Raw genomic sequence first — 21,236 nt, 5'->3', positions numbered from 1 at the left:
GGACTCCAATCAAGTTGTAGAAACATCTCAAGGATGATCAATGGAAACAGGATGCACCTGAGCTCAATTTCAAGTCTCATAGCAAAGGGTCTGAATATTGAGAGCATCCTGACTGGTTGCATCACCGCCTGGTATGGCAACTGCTTGACCTCTGACCGCAAGGCACTACAGAGGGTAGTGCGTATGGCCAAGTACATTACTGGAGCCAAGCTTCCTGCTATGCAGGACCTCTTTACCAGGTGGTGTCGAAGGAAGGCCCAAACAATTGCCAATGACTCTAGCCACCACAGTCCTAGACTGTTCTCTCTGCCTACCACACGGCAAGCGGTACCGGAGCCCCAAGTCTAGGTCAAAAGGCTTCTTAACAGCTTCTACCCCCAAGCCATAAGACTCCTGAACAGCTAATGAAATGGCTACCCGGACTATTGGCATTGCCCCCCCCCACCCCCATTTTTACGCTGCTGCTACTCTGTTTATTATCCATGCATATTCACTTTACCTCTACCTACATGTACATATTAACTCAATTACCTTGACTAACCTGTGCCCCCGCACATTGACTCTGTACCGGTACCCCCTGTATATAGCCTCGCTACTGATATTTTATTGTTGCTTCTTAATTATTTTTTATTACATTTTTTTACTTCAGTTTATTTTAGTAAATGCTTTCTTTAACACTTTTTTTCTTAACTGCATTGTTGGTTAAGGGCTTGTAAGTAAACATTTCACTGTAAGGTCTACACCTGTTTATATTTGCCGACTGTGACAAATATGATTTGATTTGAATACTTGTGTAAATAAGGTATTTCTGTTTTTATTTACCAAATTTGCAAAAATGTCTGAACCTGTTTTCGCTTTCTTATTGTGTGTAGATTGAGGGGGAAAAAATAATTTAATCCATTTTAGATTAAGGTTGTAACGTAACAAAATGTGGACGAAGGGAACGGGTCTGAATACTTTCTGAATGCAATGTAGATGCCATTGTTTATGTCAATAGTATACTGGAAGCATTTGGGTGATTTTTCAAGTATGATTTTGATGCGGATCAATTGGAATGGAGTATGTCCTAGCTTGTCTTATGCTTTTGGAGGACAAAGGAATAACAACTATCATTAATGTCCTAAAATGATTTAAAACCTGTCTGACTGTGTACAAAAATACAATAAGTTGTCTCCATTTAATATGTACCATTTAATGTATGCACAGACAGGATAACCAGACCCTAGTGATTTTGTGCGGTGAAGTAGGATCATTTAAGATGATTTAACATGCTCTTCTGCTCATTGGGCCGTTTTTCTCCATCTCATTGTGGCACATGGCGACGATCAACCCTGACGTGCAGACGCATCGATGATGACATGGGACGCACCCATGAGTTGGAGCACTCAGCCATCAAGTGCATGAGGGGTATTCTCTACTGTTACATGCGCCAGTCTGACAAGGTGAGTCCAGAAATGAAACGTCAGACCACAGGAAACCCTGTAGTTCATTCTTAGTGATCTAAACAAATGCCATTATCCAGTAATGAATATAGATTTTTAGCAAACACAGAAACTGTCACTAATGGGGGGGGAGATAAAGATCTCTGTCCTTTTACTGATCTTCTCTGTTCTCATGCTTCAGTGGTTTACTATCTCACACTTTGACTGGTTTTATCTCTATGCAGATGGAATAATATAGAGGTCTCCGAAATGTTTTAGCCTCAACAGAACACTTGTATAAAGTATTTGAGCAGACCGTTCAGTCAAAATAGTAGCGTTTATATTGTTTAAAGACATCTATGAAAGCATAATTACAGCTTTAGTACAATAGAACACTAGTCTTGTTCTGGTCTGTAATTGCACATCTCTGTTGCCTTTTGAAATTGTTTTGTTTCATTTACTCATGACCTTGACGACCTAATTTATGGGAAAGCTTTTCTGTGTCTTAATTATAATGCACCGTTTCTTCAGTTAATTACACAGTGCAGCGCTCATTAACATCTGTCTCTGGCATTCACAGAGAACATGCCATTTTTAATGGACCCACAATAAAGAGGGACTAGGAAGCACATTTGATCAAATAAAAAAAAAACTACAGAGGTATTAAAGAGAGGGCATCAAAGTTTACCACAATGTACCAATGAAACTAAACACAGTCTTAACGAATTAGCCACACAACGCAAGCTTCTCAAATGTTTTCTGACAGATTTAACTCCGGAACCATTTCATGCTAAGATCACACACACTCACTGACACACAGTGACATTTGACAAGATTCATAAACTGCACTATTGTGGAAATGCACTTTCAATACAAATGTTAGGCTATTTTGGAACGCAACAGTTATTGGTTCGGTCAGTGCCAAATGTTGGCACAAAATAATGCACTGTGTGAAGCAAACTCAAACAGAGTGTATTACTCTATGTGAATCACGCAAATCTGACCTGGGATGGTTTGAGGAGGAGAAGTCATATGTGTACATCTTTGGCATGACTCAAGAATTGCTTAATGCACCACGATACAAATAAATGGTATGTCTGTTTGCAATATTTACAGATGCATTCATGCATACCAGTGGTTTGCTCATGTCTTCAGAGCCATTAATTTGAGGAAAATTCTAGTATGTGTCCTAGTGATGACGCAGTGGAATATCCATGAGCCATCCTAGTCCCGGTTTTCACCTCACCTACCTTTTTGTGAGGATAGGATAAATAATGGAAAGATGCCCAGTCAGTAAGATATATTTTTTATGGACTGACTCCTCTTTTATTTGCCCTTTCTCTCTCTCTCTTTCTCTTCCTTTCACTCTCTTTCTTCACCTTCATTCTATTTCAGGTGGAGGAATTCAAACAGGACCCCAGCCCCTCCAAGTGCCTGCACTCAATATTCAATGTAGACACAGGAGATGAGATTCTGTCCTACAATGACTACCATCACCTACAGGTAAACCCTCTCACAAACATTGTCAAGATAATGAATTAAGTCGGAGCGGATTCCGGTCTTGCGTTCTTCACCATTGTAAATACCGTCTCCCTCCGTCAGATTGATGCCTTGTCTCTGTTCCTGCTCTATCTGGTGGAGATGATCTGCTCCGGCCTCCAGATCATCTACAACACGGATGAGGTACGGCCCACTGGCCTAGTCACGTGACCCTCTCTCTCAGAAACAACACGTCTGTCTGCGGAGCATGACTCTTACGCAGCATGGCTTCTTCATAGTGATTAGATGGGGACCAATAAAGTATGATCAACCTAAGGGGAAACCCAGTGTCAACAGGGAGCAGAAGCGAACAAATGGACACGACTATAAACAACGCAAGCCAAGAAAGCTCCTGTGTGCCGAAGTGCCCTGAGACAGTTAATAGTAATAGTAGAGACAGCAGCTGAATAAGCAGTTGTTAAAGGCCCATGCATCTTTAGAAACACAGCTATTTACATGTGATGATTTGATGACTATGTAACAGTTTTAAAATTCATTACACCTGCCTCTTGACTTGCACTAACTTATTCAGCACCCTTTTTCATTAGTGAGCAAGTTATTGAGTTGGAGGCTTAGTAAAACGGACAGCTAAAGTAATAGTAACTCATTCGTTATAGTGGTACTTTAAGGTGGCTGCAGCAGTAAGTGCTGTTAATTCTCTTGTCTCCTGTTTTTATAGCCCTTTGGGAGATTTGAAATTCATTAATTCCATCTCTTAATTCAGTTGTCTGCTCACTGGGAGATTTACTTTTAGGCACAGGGGTGAAATGATTGCCTTCAGAAAAAGCTTTTGTTTATCCAGACTTATCTTCAAAAATAGAGCTGTTCTAGAACATTATGCCCTGAAGCAATTACAGTGAGCATTCACTTTGTTTACAGAAAAGGAAAGCCTCACATTATATATATATATATATATATATATATATATATATATATATTTTTTTTATTTTATTTTTCTCCCAACGGCAAACAAATTGCGTGTGTAGCTTCAATGGGGCCAGTCCTATTTGCAAAGCAGACCTAATTTGCACATTTAAATAGTGCTTATTGAGCTGCGTAATACAAGTAAAGGGCATGAACATGGAATCAATGAGCATGCATCCTTTTATTAATCTACATCAGAACAAATGAACAGGAAATAGGACTCTTAATGTGTGTTATTTCTGCACCGCATTTAAATGCATTTTTTTGTATTCTCATTAGTCCAATTTTTGCTCTTAGCAGTGGTTCAGTTTATTTTCCCGACTGGAAGTTCAATTCAATTGAATCTGCATTGCAGTATTAATACAGGTAGATGCTTTGGGTGTGTGCTTATATGTGTGTTTTGTGTATGTGCCCATTCGTGACAGCAACATTCATTATGATACTATCAAGATACCAGAAAGATCCTCCAATCGTTAAGACAAATGGAAAAATCATATGCTTCTTTATCTAAATATTGAAAGAGCGTGGGCGACAGAGAGGAACAAAATGGTGCAGTTTGAGGAGAGAGGGGTGAGAACAGGTGGGTCTGAGCAGGTGTGATGTCGTTGATGTTTGTGTGAGTCTGTATGTTGTTTTGTGTTGTACATTTTTTTTTTTTTTATAAAAAGGCCATAAAGATCCTTACATGAATCATTCTATTAAAGCCCAAAATAAAATAACCCGCAATGTCCTTATTTCAGTGGCTCTGTTTAGTTCCCTGTCTTCCCTCCTTGCCTGTCCCATTTTTGTACGCTTTAGGCCCTCTCTGTTTCCCTGTTGTCATTCACATCTCCCCCAGTACTTTCACATTTTTCCTTCATGGCCTCGAAGTCATAATTTAAAAATATTTTCGGGAAGTTCCCTTCTCTCCTGTTGTCTCATTCTGCGCATAGAGGAGAGACATTCCTCCTTGTTCCAGATTAAATTAAGGACATGGTTTTGACTACCCATGTGACTGGGTGATGTTTGTCTTTTAACATGGGGCACACAAATGTTAATTCCATCAGGGGCAAAATGTTGTGTTTTTATTGAATAAATAACTTACTGAAAATGTGCATAAAATGAGAGTTATTGGAGAATAGTTTATTCCATTTAAATGTGAGTACATTCTTCCCGAAGTTGCATAAGCTCTTCTTTTGACAATATGATGACACGGTATAGTATAATTCCAGGGAGAAAGCGTTCTATGTTGAGATTGAAAGATCTCGTTTGTATTTTCTACCTCTGCAGGTATCTTTCATCCAGAACCTGGTGTTCTGTGTAGAGAGGGCGTACAGAGTGCCTGACTTTGGAATGTGGGAGAGAGGGAGCAAGTACAACAATGGAAGCACTGAGCTGCACTCCAGGTCTGTCTTTTCCTCCTCTAGTGAATACGTTGATATGTTAAAATATGAATACATTGCTAGACAGTCTCCACACATGGAATGTGTTAATCTCTCCACGAAAACAAAGCGGATATATTTTAGGGTAGTAAAGGTAATGTCGATGGTCTATCATTTGAGCAGGAGAACTGCCTCTCCCTCTCTCAAGACCTCCATAATGATTCTGTTTCCTCTGTCCCTTATCTCTGGAAAACATTGGTTTCTCCTAAAGAATGTAGGAAAAATTGGTAGCAACTTACCACCATTTCCTAGAGAAAAAAAAAATATGGCTTTGCATTCTACATAGACAATAATTCGACACCATGGCCATTAGTCAAATTCAGAATGACTGATTTGTAGTTCAGTTTCCATAATACACATTAATATGCAGTAATGTAAACAGTGAGGCAATTGCGGGGGCAGAATAACAACTTTTTACATACAAATACTTTCTGAGTTCATTATCTTAATGCAGAGTCGTTCACCAAGTTTCAGGCGCGGTTACAATGGGGGGGGGGGGGAGAGAACTGTTCCATTAACTCAGTGTACCAGACTGCCGATGGGTACGTAGGTCTGTGTGTGGCTGAGTGTCAGGGAAAGCTGTGATGAATGCCTTCATCAAGAGAATTGAATCATGACATTCAAGCTCGGCTGAAAGGAAAATGGCAGTCATTATAAAACAATGTTAATGTCATCAATCCTAGATGATATTGAGTTTGTGCAAAAATGGCTAAGCTGTAGTCCTATAGAGCTCTTGGTTACCCCTTGGCAATCTCTCACCAAGTTAAAACATAGAGCAACTTAATTCTAGATGTAACACTGTAGTAATATTTAGCTTTGTTCAACTGCGTTAGGTTTCTAATTTAAGTCCACTCTACAGTAGGTTTAATCCAGACTGCACTCATTGGGACGTGTTGACAGATGCTGTCAACATCAATCAGGATTTAATTACATCATAGAATAGTACGTTACTGTATGTATGTTTCTCCCTTTTGTAAAAAATTGTATGACAAGATACTGTGTTGTGCTTGTTGTCTGCAACTTACTATTATCAAAGCAATGCCCACCCTGCTCCCTGAAACTACAGCACTGTGTGCACATTCAATGTTTTAAACCGTCGACCAAGGCGTCACACTCACTCAGAACTGTTGACAGCTCTTACGCATTATGTCCAGGCAAGTTCGGACAGAAAATCAATAGACTTTCAAAAAGGCCTCATGTTTCTTGATTGTGATCATTGCTGCTGATTTTGTCAGAGCGGGAGCTGAAGTTGGGTTTCGGGAAAGCTGGTTTCAACTATGTTCTTTTTATTTTTCTGCATTTTTGTATCGGTTTGGGCTCTGTTTGGGATTGAACACCTTTTTATTTGTCAGCATATCTTGCAACTTTCCTTGCCACGTCATCTTCTTCCTTTTATTTAGAGCTATTAAGAGGGAAAGGAAATTCACTGCTAATTTCTCTGCATAGTGAAGTGCATAATGATTTCAGCCCCCTCTAAGCAACAATTATATCTACGAGTCATCTGTTTGCATTAGATTATTAAACCATTTAAATGTATACTTGTAGGCATTTACAGTATAAATGTGAGGCTCATTACAAGTCAAGATGTGTTTGTTTTTGGTGTCATGTGCCTTGTACATAGGGGGTCCATAAAAAGTTTAACCAAACCCACCTTTATAAAGTATCTCCAGTTGAAGTCGGAAGTTCACACACTTAAGTTGGAGTCATTAAAACTCATTTTTCAACCACTCCACACATTTCTTGTTAACATACTGTCGTTTTTGCAAGGTGGTTAGGACATCTACTTTGTGCATGACACAAGTAATTTTTCCAACAATTGTTTACAGACAGATTATTTCACTTATAATTCACTGTATCACAATTCCAGTGGGTCAGAAGTTTACATACACTAAGTTGACTGTGCCTTTAAACAGCTTGGAAAATTCCAGAATTTTCAGAAGCTTTAGAAGCTTCTGATAGGCTCATTTACATAATTTGAGTCAATTGGAGGTGTACCTGTGGATGTGTTTCAAGGCCTACCTTCAAACTCAGTGCCTCTTTGCTTGACATCATGGGAAAATCAAAAGAAATCAGCCAAGACCTCAGAAAAAGAATTGCAGACCTCCACAAGTCTGGTTCATCCTTGGGGGCAATTTCCAAACGCCTGAAGGTACCACGTTCATCTGTACAAACAATAGAACGCAAGTATAAACACCATGGGACCACGCAGCCGTCATACCGCTCAGGAAGGAGATGCGTTCTGTCTCCTAGAGATAACGTACTTTGGTGCGAAAAGTGCAAATCAATCCCAGAACAACAGCAAAGGACCTTGTGAAGATGCTGGAGGAAACCGGTACAAAAGTATCTATATCCACAGTAAAATGAGTCCTATATCGACATAACCTGAATGGCCGCTCAGCAAGGAAGAAGCCACTGCTCCAAAACTGCCATAGAAAAGCCAGACTACGGTTTGCAACTGCACATGGGGACAAAGATAGTACTTTTTGGAGAAATGTTCTCTCGTTTGATGAAACAAAAATGGCCATAATGGCTATAAAGACCATTGTTATGTTTGGAGGAAAAAGGGGGAGGCTTGCAAGCCGAAGAACACCATCCCATCCGTGAAGCACGGGGGTGGCAGCATCATGTTGTGGGGGTGCTTTGCTGTAGGAGGGACTGGTGCACTTCACAGAATAGATGGCATCATGAGGAGGAAAATTATGTGGATATATTGAAGCAACATCTCAAGACATTAGTCAGGAAGTTAAAGCTTGGTCGAAAATGGGTCTTCCAAATGGACATGACCCCAAGCATACTTCCAAAGTTGTGGCAAAATGGCTTAAGGACAACAAAGTAAAGGTATTGGAGTGGCCATCACAATGCCCCGAACTCATCCTATAGAAAATTTGTGGGAAGAACTGAAAAGTGTGTGCGAGCAAGGAGGCCTAGAAACCTGACTCAGTCACACAGCTCTGTCAGTAGGAATGGGCCAAAATTCACCCAACTTATTGTGGGAAGCTTGTGGAAGGCAATTTAAAGGCAATGCTACCAAATACTAATTGAGTGTATGTAAACTTCTGACCCACTGGGAATGTGATGAAAGAAATAAAAGCTTAAATAAATAATTCTCTCTACTATTATTCTGACATTTCACATTCTTAAAATAAAGTGGTGATCCTAACTGATCTAAGACAGGGAAGTTTTACTAGGATTAAATATCAGGAATTGTGAAAAACGGAGTTTAAATGTATTTGGCTAAGGTGTATGTAAACTTCCGACTTCAACTGAATATAAAGTAACCTGTACATGTTAGCCTTGCGTGTAACTTGGCGCTATGGAACAAAAAATGTGTAGCCTATGGTATTTCAATTATAAATACCTTTAGACAGTGCTTTCAGGTTTATATTGGGTTTCTAAAACATGTTCTTTCTTTTGCAGTTCTGTGGGGCTGGCTAAAGCTGCTCTCGAGGCTATCAATGGATTCAACCTGTTTGGGAATCAGGTATTTCATTTATTCTCCAACTTTCATCCACATTCTGTCAAGAGACCTAGCCATTGTCCTCACTTACTCTGAAGATAAGAGTTTAGGATTTTAATGACCGAACTGGGTATTCACCTCTGGTGTAACAGCGTCTGATGCATTAAGATTGCATTATAGATAGTGTGTAACTGATTTTATGCTTCAAATTGGGAGTCCCATTACATCACCATCCATCTTCAAGATCTTATAGATGATCATAGCACCACAGTTCTCACCGATTTGAATTCATCAGAATTTCTTTCATATATATTTAAATGTTATTATTTAACCTTTATTTAACTAGGCAAGTCAGTTAAGAACAAAATCTTATTTACAATGACGGCCTAACCCGGCCAAACCCGGACGATGCTGGGCCAATTGTGCGCCGCTCCACTGAACTCCCAATCACGGCCGGATGTGATGCAGCCTGAAGCCGGTGATGTGATGCAAATGACCAGATATCGTCATTTTCTGTGTGGAAAGTGAACCATACACTTAGGGGTTTTATTGACTGGGCGTGTGTTGTACTGACTAGCTAGATGTCTATGCACTAACATCTTTGATAGATTACTGCTGTTCCCATTTCCTTGATTTCCTTGCTCCTTTCTGGATCAGCCATTTGTAGGATTAATTTGTTTTGCTGTCTAGAGTAAAGACAGGAATGTGAACATCCATTATATGTGCTAATGGTTTGGAAAACTGAAAAACTTCTACTTAGCATTCTTGTTTTTCTCAAAACAGATTTCTTTCTTTTCCATTTTGTTCGTTCATACACACAGCACGAAGCATTTCAAGCAAATAAAGCACAACAACTTCATTGTGTCCCATGTGAACCTACCATGAAAGGAGAATATCTTACCCATAGTGATATACAGTTCCTTCAGCAAGTGTTCACAACCCCTTGACCTTTTCCTAATTTTTGCTGTGTTCGAGCCTGAATTTAAAATGGATTAAATTGTTCTTTTTTTTGTTGCTGGCCTACACACAATACCCCATAATGTCAAAGTGGAATGATGTTTTTACATTTTGTACAAATTATTTCAAAATGAAAAGCTGAAATGTCTTGAGTCAGTAACTATTCAACCCCTTTGTTATGGCATGCCCAAATAGGTTCAGGAGAAAAAATGTAAGTTGCAAAATGCAATAATTGTGTTTAACATGATTTTGGAATGACTACTGTACCTCATCTCTGTACCCCACACAAACAATTAGGTCTCTCGAGCAGTGAATTTCAAACACCGATTCAACCATAAAGACCAGGGAGGCTTTCCAAGGCCTCACAAAGGGCACCTATTGGTAGATGAGTAAAAAATGAATTAAAAGAAGACATTAAATATCCCTTTTGAGTATGATGACGTTATTAATTACACTTTGGATGGTGTATCATCATACCCAGTCACTTCAAAGATGCAGGCGTCCTTCCTAGCCAGAGAGGAAGAAAGTGCTCAGGGATTTCACAGAGTTTAATGGCTGTGATAGAAAACTGAGGATGGATCAACAATAATGTAGTTAGTCCACAATACTAACCTAAATGACAGAGTGAAAAGAAGGAAGCCTGTACAGAATAAAAATATTCCAAAACATGCATCCTGTTTGCAACAAGGCACTAAAGTAATACCGCAACAAATGTGGCAAAGCAATTAACCTTTTGTCCTGAAAACAAAGTGTTATGTTTGGGGAAAATCCAATACAACACATTACTATCATGTTATGGGTATGCTTGTAATCATTAAGGACTGGGGAGTTTTTCTGGATAAAATGTGAATCCTAGAGGAAAACCTGGTTCGGTCTGCTTTCCACAAGACACTGGCATATGAATTCACCTTTCAGCAGGACAATAACCTAAAACACAAGGCCAAATCTACACTGGAGTTCCTTACCAAGAAGACAGTCAATGTTCCTGAGTGGCCGAGTTAGTTTTGACTTAAATCTGCTTCAAAATCTATAGCAAGACCTGAAAAATGGTTGTCTAGCAATGATCAATAACCAATTTGAAAGAGCTTAAAGAATCTTTGAAAAGAATAAAGGGCAAATGTTGTGGAAAGCTCTTAGAGATTTACCCAGAAAGACTCCCACTGTGATCGCTGCCAAAGGAGATTCTAACATTTATTGACTCGGGGTTGAATAAGATATCAAGATATGTTCATGTTTTATTTTTCATAATTTGTTTTTTGTGTAGATTGTTGACAAAAGTGACGATTAAATCCATTTTAATCCGACTTAGTAACAAAACAAAATGTAGAAAAGGACAAGGGTTGTGAATACTTTCTGAAGGCACCTTATAATTGCTATAGTCTCTTTTGCTACTGTTATCAGTGATTTAATGAAGGGCTCTTCTCCTTAGCCGCCTCCTTCTTCATCTAATTAATCCACTGCCAATGATGTTAAATTGACTCATTGATGATCAGAGTTTTAGATTAAACTCTGTGCCCCACTGGGTTTGGTTCCTGTCATTAGGCAGTAGTATAGTAGTAGCTGCTGTGTGGGGATGGAGTGGCCATGAGTCATCACATAGGTTATTAATGATGGCCAGCTCTCAGTGCCCCTCTGACTTCCTCTAGATTTTCAACTGAGAATAAGCCATGATCAGTGACTTTCCCCAGCTGTGTTCCTTAGAGGCAACAGCCAATCAATGACTAGCCAGAGAACAATGGTCGAGAGGGAGCCAATCACTAACTTTACCCAGCTATTATGTGTGGGTTGTCAGCTTATTAATTGACTGCCTGCTTCACAGCAAAATGTGGAGTGCTATCAATAAAGGTACGGTACTAAGAAGCGTAGGTCACAGTGGAGACCACGTTCTGTGCTGTCACAATCATTTACATCCCATTCTACCAAACCCTGCAGTATGTACAGTAAATCACTAAAGCAGGCCTGTTGAGTCACTCTGATGGCTAAAAGCTTTGGTTGGCTTGTTTGAAAGCAGCATACATAATGCATTGTGCAGAAACTACTTAGATAGTACTTTTTCTTTCCTAAATGTGAACATTTGTTGAGGTGTTAGTGAAGAAACGTGTCCGGGAACATTTGTAACAGAAATTTTGAGAAATGTGTTAATCCAAAAATGGTACAGTAAACTAACCCAGAAAAAGCACTCAAACCCTCATTTCAACACAGGGGCTGGAGGGTAGGTAATCATACCGTGGGCAAAGAGTTTGCAGTCTAACAACATGATGTGGTATCGAGGTGATTGGATGGCCCTTCATGGTTGGAGTGTCCCCGCACTGAGCTCAAAGCATAGAAAAACAATGCTTTTTAGCTTTGTACCCAAAAATATCAAATGGTCGAGCAATACTGACTCTTTTGTAAGAGTACGGTTGTAATATTGCTGCTTTCGTAGCTGGTTTTGCTCTGCAGAGGCGGCAGGTGAGACGTTGGAGGCTCTGAGTGTGTGTGCGGCACTTCATCCTCCTAGCTGAATTCACAGTAACGTAAACAAAACAGGTCTTCTGCTATGTAGAGAATGTGCTATGTAGTGTGTGTACACATTGGTACGTGTGTCCATGCACATTGGTACGTGTGTCCATGCGTGAGCGAGTGTCAAAATCAAATCATATCAAATTGTATTGGTCACATAGACATATTTAGCAGATGTTGTTATTGCGGGGGTAAAGAAATGCTTGCGTTCATGGTTGTGACATTTTCATGTCGTTTCCTGCGTATTAAGGCTTCTTTTCAGGGAGCTAGTGGAAGTGGTGGTGACAGCTGCAGTGTGACAGGCCTATATCAGGTCATGCTGGGAACAGCCAGTAGCTGCCATCCATGCCCTGCAGTCCCATGGCTCACTAGTGGCACAGTTCAAAAGCACGGACGGAATAAATATAAACATCTCCTAGATGTTTTGAATTCTGATTGGCTGTGAAAGTCGGTGTTCAACCAGGTTTCCTAAATGTGTTATGTCCAAACATGTAAGCATGCAGGCTACGTTGAATCTTGCGTTGTGACAAAACGGAAGCGCTACAATTTTCATCCACAGCGAATCAGTATCAGACCTTGTCTGACCCGCGTCAATCTTACAACCACCAGTGAATATGACTCTTGTCATCTCTGTTGGTCTGCAGGGTTGCTCTTGGTCTGTCATCTTCGTGGACCTGGATGCCCACAACAGGAACAGACAGACACTGTCATCCCTCCTACCCAGAGAATCCAGGTCCCACGTGAGTAAAGACAATTAAACCACTCATTGCTAAATACCACTCTGTACCCGAAGATGTATTGGCTCAGTGACCAGTCTAGTCTCCCAGTTCACCAGTAGAGAAGGGGCTAATCATTTTTCTCCGGCAGTAAGAGCAACTAGACAGAAAAGTGCTCCTGTAAATGAATTGGATTAATTAGGGGAGATGGAAGAAATGCATTGGAGCTACATCTACAGCGTGGGCTAATGGGAGGGAGTGGTGGGGATGGAGTGAGAGAGGGCTGCGGAGGAAGGAGGTGAAGGGAGTACAGTACAAGGCTTATGCAAATAAAACGTTGAGCATCTTAATTATATATGCGTCTCTGACTAATGTGTTATTAAATGTCAGCCTCTTTAATGTTGGAAAGTGGCCATTAGCAAAGAGAGAGAGTGGGTCCCTTAGTCTCTTAACCCTTTACTAACTACCTGAAGACAACTGGCACATGGGGGTGAAGGGTCGACTTAGGAAATGATCAAAAACCGGTATCTGTGTTTTAAATGCTACGCATTTTAAACCTTCTTTGAACCCTAATACAGAATACGGACGCTGCCCTCCTGCCCTGCATCAGTTACCCTGCGTTCGCTGTGGATGACGACGCCCTCTACAGTCAGACCCTGGACAAGGTGGTGCGCAAGCTAAAGGGGAAGTACGGCTTCAAGCGCTTCCTGCGTGACGGCTACAGGACCGCCAATGAAGACGAGAATAGGAGACACTACAAACCGGCTGAGATGAAGGTCTGTGGTTTAGTTTAAAAGCCAACCCTACAGACTGATTGTGATGACTAACATGCGCTACTCTGACTTGACTTTTTCCATTTCAGCTCTTAAAACCCCTTACGCTCGTCGGGAATTGACCTATTATGGATAAGGCTAAATTGAAGTGTTTCTTACATAAGAAATACGGAAAGCATATGCATAACAATGGTAGCAATTCAAAGGCAACAGTTTGGAAATTATGGGGAAATTATTAGACTTAAGGTGAGCACACAACAGTTCACCTGACATGGTTGGCATAATTTGAAAGAAATGTCTATTGACAAAAGGACTATCTAAATGATAAAATATGATCTTAGTCTTAGGATTTCACTACAAATGCTAGGGAATTCAGAGAAGCAGATAGTAATTTTGGTGCGCATAGACTGGAGACACAATTGCATTCTATGTGTGGTCCGTGGCAAAGTTTCTACAACAAACAGGCTCATTCTGTTCAGGACAACCCATGATATAACACCATGTCATCTTGTAACTGCACATCAAACATAGTGATTATAAATGCTGACACTGCATATTACATGAGTTTTATGAGATAGTTAGCAGTTGATGGTATTCTTCAATAACACAGACCCCAAAGCAAATCAAGGGGAGAAAAATAGGTTTATTCAAAAAGAACAAATCATAGATGTTATGCTGGGAAGTAGACGGTCGATATTCATTGTTTCCTGTCCTCAATGATTCTCCACAGAACAAAGTGACGGGATGTAATTTATAACCCCCAACCCTAGCCTGTGGTTGACCAATTAGAATTCCTTGCAGTAAAATTGGGCCAATGGCCAAATAACAAGTATCCTGTTTCAGGCTCAATGTATAGACGATTCAGACCAATGAGATATTACCACATGTAGCTATGAGTCCAGGACTGAAACCCCTACACCGATTCTAACCAGATGTTGAACTGAAAAACAACTATTTCCATTGATTGTTAATTCCCTATTGACCTCTAGTCCTCTGCGTTGTGTATTATCTTAAAGTATTATTTTTTTTTTATTTCACCTTTATTTAACCAGGTAGGCCAGTTGAGAACAAGTTCTCATTTGCAACTGCGACCTGGCCAAGATAAAGCAAAGCAGTGCGACAAAAACAACAACAGAGAGTTACACATAAACAAACGTACAGTCAATAACACAATAGAAAAATGTATGTAGAAGAGTAGGGAGGTAAGGCCATAGAGGCAAAATAATTACAATTTATCATTAACACTGGAGTGATAGATGTGCAAATGATGATGTGCAAGTAGAGATACTGGGGTGCAAAAGAGCAAGAAGATAAATAACAATATGGGGATGAGGTAGTTGGGTGTGCTATTTACAGATTGGCTGTGTACAGGTACAGTGAGCAGTAAGCTGCTCTGACAGCTGATGGTTAAAGTTAGAGAGGGAGATATAAGTCTCCAGCTTCAGTGATTTTTTTTTTTGCAATTCGTTCCAGTCGTTGGCAGCAGAGAACTGGAAGGAAAGGCGGCCACTGGAAGTGTTTGCTTTGGGGATGACCAGTGAAATATACCTGCTGGAGCGCGTGCTACGGGTGGGTGTTGCTATGGTGACCAGTGAGCTGAGATAAGGCGGGGCTTTACCTAGCAAAGACTTATAGATGACCTGGAGCAAGTGGGTTTGGCGACGAATATGTAGTGAGGGCCAGCCAACGAGAGCATACAGGTCACAGTGGTGGGTAGTATATGAGGCTTTGGTGACCAAACGGATGGCACTGTGATAGACTACATCCAGTTTGCTGAGTGGAGTGTTGGAGGCTATTTTGTAAATGACATCGCCGAAGTCAAGGATTCGTAGGACAGTCAGTTTTACGAGGGTATGTTTGGCAGCATGAGTGAAAGAGGCTTTGTTGCGAAATAGGAAGCCTTTTCTAGATTTAATTTTGGATTGGAGATGTTTGATGTGAGTCTGGAAGGAGAGTTTACAGTCTAACCAGGCACCTAGGTATTTGTAGTTGTCCACATATTCTAGGTCAGAACCGTCCAGAGTAGTGATGCTCGTCGGACGGGAGGGTGCGGGCAGCAATTGGTTTAAGAGCATGCATTTAGTTTTACTAGCATTTAAAAGCAGTTGGAGGCCACGGAAGGAGTGTTGTATGGCATTGAAGCTTGTTTGGAGGTTTGTTAGCACAGTGTCCAAAATGTTCTTACAAGATGGAAATGTGGACTCGGAGGTGTTTTGGTGTGCTTGTATGACATCAAAGCGGTATTTCTTATCCTCAACGTCTCATCTGTAAAAATACATAGAGTCCTCGTAATTTACAGCCTTTCCCTCACTCAGACAAAGTTTTTTTGCCAAAGTTGCCCAATTTAGCGGGAGGGATGAGGCAACTTCTTGTAGCGTTCAGTGCTCAAGTTCAGAACGGCTGTCAGTCGAAACCCATACAGCACTGTGAAGTGGAGACACTGAGCTCTGACGTCATGTAATGCATGTTACTGTACAGCCACTGTGTTCCAATCAGTGCCCAAATCTGCCATTGTCAACCTGTATACGGGTACGTGTGTTAAGGGTTAATTCAGTTTTTGTTTTCCTACGACAGAAACCACGCAAATGTGCCTGCTCTGCCGTTGATAAATCCCAACTGAAGGCATATTAACTTCAGGATTAGCTGCCGTGCCTGCAGAGTGTGAATTTGGAGCAGGGCAGCTACTTAACACTGAGCAAATCATTGCATTAGCCACAGCACTGACCTGCCCAAATTAATGAGCTTGGATTCAACAGGGGGAAACACAAAGGGAGGAAATATGGGAATAATCTGAGCCACTGAACTCTAAAGTTTCATTATAGGATTTAGACTAGGTGCAATCAACAGGTCCCAGTCAGACCATTTCGGAAATGGAAGCTGGGATATTACACTATAAAATGCCTCGTGATGAATCGTTTTGAAATCTCATCCATTACAATAGGTAATGTAGTAGGCCATTACATAACATTATAGATGGAATGATTCTCTGCACATGCACAACCTCTTCTTGCTGCCCACTCAAATAGCTAGAAGTCACATGTATGGGATCACGAAGGACATTGTACATCATATTTAATTGCTGAAATATGTACATCATATTTTATTGCTGAAATATGCTGTTTCGGGTGGGAGGGCATTGATTGCAGGTTTATTCATTTTGAAAACGCATATCTTGTTAGATTTTCTAAAGTCTGTAACATTACCCACTACAAGTGAAGGAGTGCATCCTGTCTTACAGTATAGAGTTTTACAATCTGTGGAATAGCTGAGGCTCCTGGGATAGCTGGTGTTTACTGCAGAAGTAGGCATCAGTGACTGCTCTCTACATCCCTGTAACATTTTATTAAATATCTCCATCATGTTGTGCCTTATATCTACTGGCACAGACACGCAAGCAAGCACTCACACACTCACACACACTAGCATGACCCAGCTGTGTCAGCCTAACCCTTGAGCAATGACGAACAACTCGCAGTACGGTATGCAACATAGCTTTGGTAAAGCTGATAACAAAACACATGAATAGAGATGGCTGGGGGAATCACATGTTAGATTTATTTTGATTTGATGGACTGATGGCTGAAGCGGTCCCTGTTATCTCTGCTATAACAGCCAAACTGCAGCCTGGGAAATGTGTGACCACTCCAATTAATAGCCTATATTTCATTACGTTGTAGTCGCTCTCTTATCTCCTATTGCCATGGAGATTGTCTGCAGAGATGGGAGACGGCGATAACAAAGTCTTAATTACATTTCAGGAGTCGTTATGCTCCTCCTCTCTCTGAAGGCGAGGAAGCCAAGCATAGCGCGAAAGTGAGCCGCTGCTTTGGTCCCAAAAAGATTCCTTAGGTGAATGTCTTGAGAGCTAGTCAGTTTGAAGAAGGGTTGTTACGTAATGCAGATATATCCTTTGGTCTGTTTCATTCAGTGTTCTTTTAGTGTGTCCTCGGGTAATTGATCCACTAAGTCGAAATGATTTATGTTGCCTTTGGTTTGTGAATGCTACATGAAAACAGAACAGAACCAAGGACACTATCTGACAAACGATCAATACCAACAACAACAAAAAAATTACTTAAGACTTATTACGTCCTCACAGTTACTGTTGAAGTTTCTCCTTGGAATTATTGAACTGAATAAATTGCTGTTTCGCTATACAAACATCTCTACATTTGGCTTGTTTTTCATTTCAACCCCAGACGATTTATGGGTATGGGTGGTGAGGTAAGAAGTTTCTGGTTGGCTGGGACTGTAATAGCATCTCAGAAGTAATTGTTTTTGCGTCTGTTAAACTGTTAGAATTGGAAAACGAACTTGCCACTCTTCACTTGTTAAGAAGTGTTTTAAGTGTGTGTTTTGGGACAGGCCCATCACTGACACAAAGCAATATATTTTGAGATGAATGCACTTGCATGCCATGTTTATTTCTCTTTCGGGTTAGGAAACGAGTGACCTTCTCGGTGTTGTCTTTTTTTCAATTCTTCAAAGACACTTTCATGAAAATCTAATGTTCTTTTCTCTTTCAGCTTTTTGATGGAATTGAATGCGAGTTTCCCATATTTTTCATCTTCATGATGATTGATGGTGAGTCGTACACAGTAAACATCACAATAGTTGTGATGTTCATATTGTCATGAAAGTGTTGAGTATTGGGTTACATGGGTTACATCTGCCACTTTTTTTTAGCCATTTTACGGTCTCCTCTACTCACCTGTATTTGATTTCCAGGGGTCTTCAGGGGGAACAACGCCCAAGTCAAAGAATACCAAGACCTGTTAACGCCTATCATTTTTCAATCTTTTGAGGGTGAGTTTTCCTCCTCCCTTGGTGATCTGTGTTCTTATGGAACTACTGTGCACATATACTGCCACGCACATGCACACTCAATTACTCTAGCAGTGTTTCCCCTAGGATTTTTTTCAGCAAGGGGGGGGGGTGCATTGTTACTGGGGGGGTGCACTGCTACTAGCGTTAGCACAATGACATGCTAGTTGGTAGAGCCAACAACTATCTATTTAAAAGCGCGTCTCAGCAGGAATATTTTTATTGTACAAAATGACATCAGATTTGTTGCGGCGGTGGCAACAATTCAGCAGTGGTGGGCCACCGCTGCTAAATTAATATAGGGGAAACACTTATTAGTCCCTCTCACATACACATTCAAGCTGGCATCCGTGGGAGTCTTTTGAGAAATGCACATGCATTTTGGTTGCAAAGATTACTGTTATTTTCATATTATACGTATTACAATATCATCTCCCACATGCTGAGTGCACGAAAGCTGTTCACATATTTCAAGGACCAGGCTTTTATATCAGCCTTCACACAAAGCTGTATTTTTCCCCCAGTAAAGAAACCACATTAAAAGAATCTCGGGAGCCAATAGCCTCTGAAGCATGCATGCTGCTTTAGGAATACATCTCAGTGGTTGCAGACAGAGTTGTCACCTCCTTTGGCTTTGTGGTGTCTTTGCATTTTGTTATGCAGAGAAAGTATTGTACTCCCGGTGCGTTCCATCTTGGAAATGTGACATTTCTTCACGTGTGTCTGTTAAGATACCTTTGAATAGATAACTACCACTCCTTTCTCCTGAGCAGCAGACACATAAACTGCACTCCTTTCTCCTGAGCAGCAGACACATAAACTGCACTCCTTTCTCCTGAGCAGCAGACACATAAACTGCACTCCTTTCTCCTGAGCAGCAGAGACATAAACTGCACTCCTTTCTCCTGAGCAGCAGACACATAAACTGCACTCCTTTCTCCTGAGCAGCAGACACATAAACTGCACTCCTTTCAGATGTATCAACCTCCTGGAAATTCCATTAGTGCCTTCTATTCGACATGTTTGTAATCACCCAGCACAGTAATGTGTATCTATCTCCCAACCTGTTTGTCGTGGGTCAGGCCATGCTGTCATCCCGAAGTACTACCGCGTACCTGCCGACTTTGTGGAGGCGGAGCAGAAGAAGCACGGGAGCCAGAAGCGTTTCCCTGCCAACGCGGGCCAAGATGGCATGCTGTTCCTGTGGGGCCAGGCCCTCTTCAACATCGCCAGGCTGCTGGGTCAGTCTCTCTGGTTTCCCTTCACTAACCTCACTTCACTGTCAAATACCTTCTCTTCTCTGACCTCTCGCTGGAGCGGGATCCTCTATAGAGCATGCTCGCTGGAGAGGTATCCTCTATAGAGCATGCTCGCTGGAGAGGTATCCTCTATAGAGCATGCTCGCTGGGGTGTTCACTATACTGTTGTCACGTCAGACTGCGGAGGTCACGGAGTTCAGATATTCAGTTCAACATATGTATTTGCTGTATGTTTGTGAAGTGGCTCACAGGTTAATGGGTTCTCATTGCCAAGTTAGGACTTTTGTAAGGAAAAGTCATTTTATGGGGTTATGTCCTGTGTATCAGTTGGAACTTTTTAGTGTGCTCTCCGTGTGTTCACCCCTCCACTCTGCCATGTCTCTTTTCCAGTGGATGAGCTGATCAGCCCCCAAGACATCGACCCAATCAAACGCTACGTACCCCGCCAGGATCAGAGGAACGTCAGCATGAGATACTCCAATCAGGTTCGACTCCCATTCCCATGTGACCAGCCATCACTATAATCAGAGATACTATAGATATAATGACGAGATGCTTGTGTCTCCGCCCTAACAATGGGATTCGCTGTCCACAGAGCAGAACGGCAGGCTGTCAAGCTCCCGCCTATTCCTCTCTTTGTATTGGTTGATGCATCTCGTTATTTTCATACTTTTTTGAATATTCTATGAGGAGTGTTGACGTCAACTGCCTGTATTCAAATGGAGAGTGAGTGCTAGCCTCATGAATATGCATAGACAGTCTCGAATTTCAGGGAACAACTCTAATATTAAGTGTTTTTTCTCGAAGTAGCTGGGATGTCACTTCAATCAGTGTAAAGAATACTTTTTAAACCTTGAGATAACTGAGACATGGATTGTGAATGTGTGCCATTCAGACGGTGAATGGGCAAGACAAAAGATTGAAGTGCCTTTGAACGGGGTATGGTAGTAGACGCCAGGCGCACCCGTTTGTGTCAACAACTCAATAGTAGGAAGGTGTTCGTAATGTTTTGTACACTCAGTGTACACTCTTAACATTACAAAACTTCTATTAGATCAAATAAGCCTCACTTATTTTTAGCTTGACTAAATTCTATCTCATTGCCGCCCATACAAAAACTCCTCACTTAATGATCTGCTTAACGTGACAGATTTTGGGCAGAGTAAAGCCTCTCGCTTCGCCTCTTCCTCTCCGCTATAATTCACCTAATAAACTGTGTAGTTTGGGTCCTGGATGCTGATTGGCTGAAACAGCATTCCAGCCACGTGTAGACAATATACCAAGGGTACGACTCAAAATAACTTGTTTACTGTTCTAATGATGTTGGCGAGCAGTTTATAATTGCAATAAAGCACCTCAGTATACCATGGCTAAGGGCTGTATCCAGGTGTTGCGTTGTGCATAAAAACAGCCCTCAGCCGTGGTATATTAGCCATATACCAC

The 21,236-nt window shown here is 41.1% G+C and overlaps 1 protein-coding gene across 3 annotated transcripts in view; it reads left to right on the top strand.

The window, feature by feature from the left end:
- phkb (phosphorylase kinase, beta) overlaps positions 1–21,236 on the top strand; it is a 58,869-nt gene that overhangs the window by 11,037 nt on the left and 26,596 nt on the right. For all 3 annotated transcript variants that reach the window (XM_014126506.2, XM_014126505.2, XM_014126504.2), the window contains 11 exons: positions 1,343–1,442; positions 2,817–2,924; positions 3,024–3,104; positions 5,154–5,269; positions 8,723–8,786; positions 12,866–12,961; positions 13,516–13,713; positions 18,237–18,294; positions 18,439–18,516; positions 19,617–19,775; positions 20,184–20,278. In XM_014126506.2, coding sequence (XP_013981981.2) covers positions 1,343–1,442; positions 2,817–2,924; positions 3,024–3,104; positions 5,154–5,269; positions 8,723–8,786; positions 12,866–12,961; positions 13,516–13,713; positions 18,237–18,294; positions 18,439–18,516; positions 19,617–19,775; positions 20,184–20,278 — 1,153 coding nt within the window. The remainder of the gene's footprint in view (positions 1–1,342; positions 1,443–2,816; positions 2,925–3,023; positions 3,105–5,153; positions 5,270–8,722; positions 8,787–12,865; positions 12,962–13,515; positions 13,714–18,236; positions 18,295–18,438; positions 18,517–19,616; positions 19,776–20,183; positions 20,279–21,236) is intronic.

This window comes from Salmo salar, chromosome ssa11, assembly GCF_905237065.1.
Source record: "Salmo salar chromosome ssa11, Ssal_v3.1, whole genome shotgun sequence".
In the NCBI taxonomy this organism is placed as follows: domain Eukaryota; kingdom Metazoa; phylum Chordata; class Actinopteri; order Salmoniformes; family Salmonidae; genus Salmo; species Salmo salar.
This window is presented reverse-complemented; position numbering and strand designations above follow the sequence as displayed.